The sequence below is a fragment of the Palaemon carinicauda genome, chromosome 8 (genome assembly GCF_036898095.1).
Source record: "Palaemon carinicauda isolate YSFRI2023 chromosome 8, ASM3689809v2, whole genome shotgun sequence".
In the NCBI taxonomy this organism is placed as follows: domain Eukaryota; kingdom Metazoa; phylum Arthropoda; class Malacostraca; order Decapoda; family Palaemonidae; genus Palaemon; species Palaemon carinicauda.
Window position 1 is genome coordinate 172,116,387 of NC_090732.1, and position 5,000 is coordinate 172,121,386.

The 5,000-nt window shown below is 31.0% G+C and overlaps 1 protein-coding gene across 1 annotated transcript in view; it reads left to right on the plus strand.

Moving 5' to 3' along the window:
• The window catches only part of LOC137645566 (uncharacterized), a 16,685-nt gene that overhangs the window by 4,418 nt on the left and 7,267 nt on the right, over positions 1–5,000 (plus strand). The window contains exon 2 of the mRNA XM_068378367.1: positions 1,163–1,289. Coding sequence (XP_068234468.1) covers positions 1,163–1,289 — 127 coding nt within the window. The remainder of the gene's footprint in view (positions 1–1,162; positions 1,290–5,000) is intronic.

Genomic DNA, 5,000 nt, shown 5'->3' on the forward strand with positions numbered 1-5,000 from the left:
ATGGATATGTAGATGAGGCGAACCGTATATAGGTAGTGTTAATGAAGTAATTATTTTAACGTTAATTATATTGTTGATATAAAGATATGGAAACATTTATACTTATAATTTCAATTAATTTAACATCGAGTAACGAGATGGGTTTTTATATACATAATTTTTTTTCTTATATTTGTTTTTGAAAATTATGTGAAGGATATAATTTTCTCCTCAAAACAGACTTTGGAGACATACTATCATAAAGTCATGTAATATTCAAAAGTAGTGTACACGACCCGTCAAAAATTACTACTAAATATTTAGATATTCACAGATTCAACCCTTCCCACCCCCTTCCCGCTTTCGTAACTACAACACGGCAGTTGTGGTTTCCAAGTGTACCTCTCATTTTATCTCCTCACATGGGTATGACTACTCCCTCTTCCCCCTACCCGATAGATGGCGAGAGACTGAGTAGTTATACGTCTGGCTGTGCCGATTAGCGTGACTGGAAATTATTATTATTATTATTATTATTATTATTATTATTATTGTCACTTGCTCTAGTTGGAAAAGCAGGATTCTATAAACCAAAGGGTTTCAAAAGGGAAAAATAGCCTAACGAGGAAAGGAAATAAAGAAAATAAATAACTACTAGAAAAAAAAAATAACAGTTGAAATAAAAATATAACAGTAACAACGTTAAACCAGAACTTTCATATATAAATATAAAAATAGACATGTCAGCTTGTTCAATATGAAAAAAAATTGCAATTTTGAACTATATATATATATATATATATATATATATATATATATATATATATATATATATATATATATATATATATATATATATATATATACACACACACACTTGCTCCTTCTTATATTGGGAAGATTGCAACATATGTTAATGCTAGACATACTTTCCTTAATATCCTCATCACTTTTCCACATGGATATATCATAAACATTTATAATCACCAAATACATTACAGAAAAAAAAAATTGTCTCCAGGCATCATATTTCCATCACCACTTAAACATGTCACTTTTTCACATGTTTGAGATCCTTTTCGGGCGCTTTGACGCCCTAATAGACAACTTGTGGGTGGTATAACACTTCCTCTCCCTTCACCACCTACGCATTACCAAGTGTTGCGTCTCTCTTTATTTTTAGGCCTACGGAACATCAGCTTCCAGAAAACCAACACCTGTTGATAATGTGGGTGGTGGTGTCCTCCCCTCGCTTCCCTCTGGTGGCCAATAGAGCAATTAAAGTCCATCTGTTGCTTCGGGAAATGTCGGTAATGATTAGTGGGTGCATTTATCGAGCTCGAAAGACAATACCTGTGTGTCCTTTTTTTTTCTTTCTTTTTTTTTTAGGCAAAGCAGCTTCTGGGTGTTGTGGAGGGTGTATAAAGTTTCTTTTTAACTTTATTATTTTTGGTGTATAGTTTTTTTTAACTTTATTGTTTTTGGTGTATAAAGTTTCTTTTTAACTTTATTATTGTTAGTTTTAACTTATTTTTGGTGTATTAAATTTCTTTTTAACTTATTTTTGGTGTATAAAATTTCTTTCTGTATTTTAGGTGTATAAAGTTTCATTTCAACTTTATTATTTTTGGTGTATAAAATTTCTTTTTAACTTTATTATTTTTGGTGTATAAAGTTTCTTTTCAACTTTATCATTTTGCTGTATAAAGTTTCTTTTTAACTTTATTATTTTTAAAAGGAGAAGTTTAAGCAGCCCAATGATTCTTTTAACTCCATCGTAATTTTTGCGAATTGGTTTATTTTGTGATTGCTTTAAGAGTTCTTGAAGATGTTGCTTTCTCGCTTTAGGCCTAAATATTATTAGTGATAATTACGTCGTGTTAAATGGTATGTAAGAGTCATGGTTCAGGCGCCTTTGTTTATTATGTAAAAGATTGTTATTATTATTATTATTATTATTATTATTATTATTATTATTATTATTATTATTATTATTATTATTAATATTTTCACCATTATTATTATTATTATTATTATTAGTTGGAAAAGCAGATGTTACAAAAGCCAAGGCCTCCAACAGGGAAAAATAGCCCAGTGAGGAAAGTAAACAAGGAAATAAATAGCAGCGTTAATGATATTTTGTTTGATTAATTTATTATCATTATCATTATTATTATTATTATTATTATTATTAGCTAATCTACAACCCTCCCTAGTTAAAAAAAAGCAGGATGCTATAAGGCCAAGGCCTCCAACAAGGGAAAAATAGCCCAGTGAGGAAAGGAAATAAGGAAATATATAAACTACCAGAGAAGTAATGAACAATGAGAATAACATATATTAAGAAGATTTACATGAAAATAGTTTTCATAAATAAACTATAAAAAAGAGACTTATGTCACCCTAGTCAACAAACACCCACAGTTCCTAAGTCAAGTGACATAGTAAATCATATATATATATCACTATCGAACACATGGGTTGAAAATCCCTCTTAAATATCATCGAAAATAAACACTTTATTCTCCATATATCGAAGCCATTGCCCTGATGGTCGAGAGTCCCCTGTAAGGTCGTTTGGAAAAACGACCTTATAGCTTCACCTTCGCTCCCCACCTGACGTCGGTTTGTGGACTTGTGGTCTCTCTCTTCTGCTGCAGTAGGGTCTCGTGGGTTTTATTAATAGGGGTCCTCTGGTGAAAATTATGGTCCTTCGGGTCCTTCGAAAGCCACGGAGGGCAGACTTCGGATGGGGTAAAGAGAAGCCGGCGAGAGGAGGTTGTGAAAAAGGTATTATGTCTTGTCTTAAGTGCGTACAGTAACCTGTTTTGTAAATTTCTGTTTTTTTTTTTGCTATTTTGCTTCGAAGTGATGGACAAGTTCACGGCTTTTTCCCTCTTCTTGTCTTGTTGCTCAGGAAATATTGAAAAAGGTTTTAATTCTGTCTGGAAATTCTCGTTTTAATTCTGTCTCTGGGGAAATTATCGTTTTAATTCTGTATTGGGAAAATATTGTTTTAATTCTGTATTGGGAAAATAGTTTAAATTGTGTTTGGGAAATTGTTTTAATTCTGTCTGGGGAAAATATTGTTTTAATTTTGTTTCTGGGAAAATTATTGTTTTGGTTTTGTCTCTGGGAAAATATTGTTATAATTCTGTCTGTGCGCGAGGTAAATACTATTTTATCTTTATTGCAGACGACAGAGGAAATTTTTTTTTCTATTTTTCCCTCTCCCAAATGGAGGCCAAATTAACTCATTTTTCCTCTTGTCTTGTTGCTCAGGAAATATTGAGAAATGTTTTAATTCTGACCCTGGGTAAAATTTTGTTTTAATTTTTTCCCTTGGGGAAATATTGTTTTAAATTTTGTCTATGGGGAAAATTTTTTTTTTATTGTCTTGGGGTGAAAGTTTTAATTCTGTTTAGGAAAAAATATTTCAATTCTGTCTGGGGAAAATATTCTTTTTATTACGTCTGTAGGGAAAATTATGTTTCAATTCTGTCTCTGGGTCAATTTCTTTTTCTTAATTCTACCTCTGGGGAAAATATTGTTTTGATTCTGCCTCTTGGGAAAAACATTTTTTTAATACTGTCTCTGGGGGAAATATTTCATTTGTCTGGAAAATATTGTCTTTATTCTGGCCTAGGAAAGATATTGTTTTCATTCTGTCTCTGGGGAAAATTTTATTTCAATTCTGTCTGGGAAAAATATTGTTTTTATTCTGTCTCTGGGGAAAATATTATTTCAATTCTGTCTGGGAAAAAATATTGTTTTTATTCTGTCTCTGGGGAAAATATTATTTCAATTCTGTTTGGGAAAAATATTGTTTTTATTCTGTCTCTGGGGAAAGTATTTCAATTCTGTCTGGGAAAAATATTGTTTTCATTGTGTCTCTGGGGAAAATATAATTTCAATTCTGTCTGGGCAAAAATATTGTTTTTATTCTGACTGGGAAAATATCATTTCAAATCTGTCTGGGAAAAATATTGTTTTCATTCTATTTCTGGGGAAAATATTGTTTTAATTCTGTCTCTGGGAAAATATTGTTTTAATTCTGTCTCTGGGATAAATATAGATTTTATTCTGTCTCTAGGGAAAATATTGTTTTTATTGTCTCTGGGGAAAATATTGGTTTTTATTGTCTGGGGAAAATATTGTTTTTATTGTCTCTGAGGAAAATGTGGTTTTTATTGTCTCTGGGGAAAATATGGTTTTAATTCTTTCTCTGGGAAAAATATTGTTTTAATTCTGTCTTTGCACAAGGTAAATACAATTTTATCTTTGTCACAGACAGCAGATGAATAAGGTTTTAATATTTAATTCGAAACGGTGGACAAGATCAAGCCTCTTTTTACCCTCATCCTGTCTTGTCTCTCAGAAAATATTAGAAATCTAGTGTTTTGATTGTCTCTACGTAAGATCATAAATACTGTTTTATCTAATAGCAGAGGACAGATGGATAATTAAGCAATATTTTATCAATCATATACTGAAAATCACACCTAAAGCTGTAAAGTTAAAGATGATGAGGAAAGCAATTTTTAGCAGTTTGCTTGTATTATATTGAAAGAAAAGTTCCTTTAATGAATAGTTAATTTCAAGAATTGTTATTATTATTACTAGTTAAGCTACAACCCTTTTTGGAAAAGCAAGATGCTATAAGCCCAAGAGCTCCAATGGGGAAAAAATAGTCCAGTGAGAAAATGAAATATATAAACTACAAGAGAATAGCCCAGTGAAGAAAGGAAATAAGAAAATGAATAAACTACAAGAGAAGTAATAGCCCAGGGAAGAAAGGAAATGAGAAAATAAACTACAACTGAAGTAATAGACGATTAAAATAACATATTTTAAGAACAATAACATGGAAATTGATGTGAACAAATATATTGAGGAAATTGCTGAAAGAAAGAAAGAAAGAAGACACAGGCTGGAACATTCGCTAAATTGGTTATTTTCCTTATGCCAAATGAAAGGAGAGGCCTACCGAAGATAGAAATGTTCATTTATAAAAGAAAAAA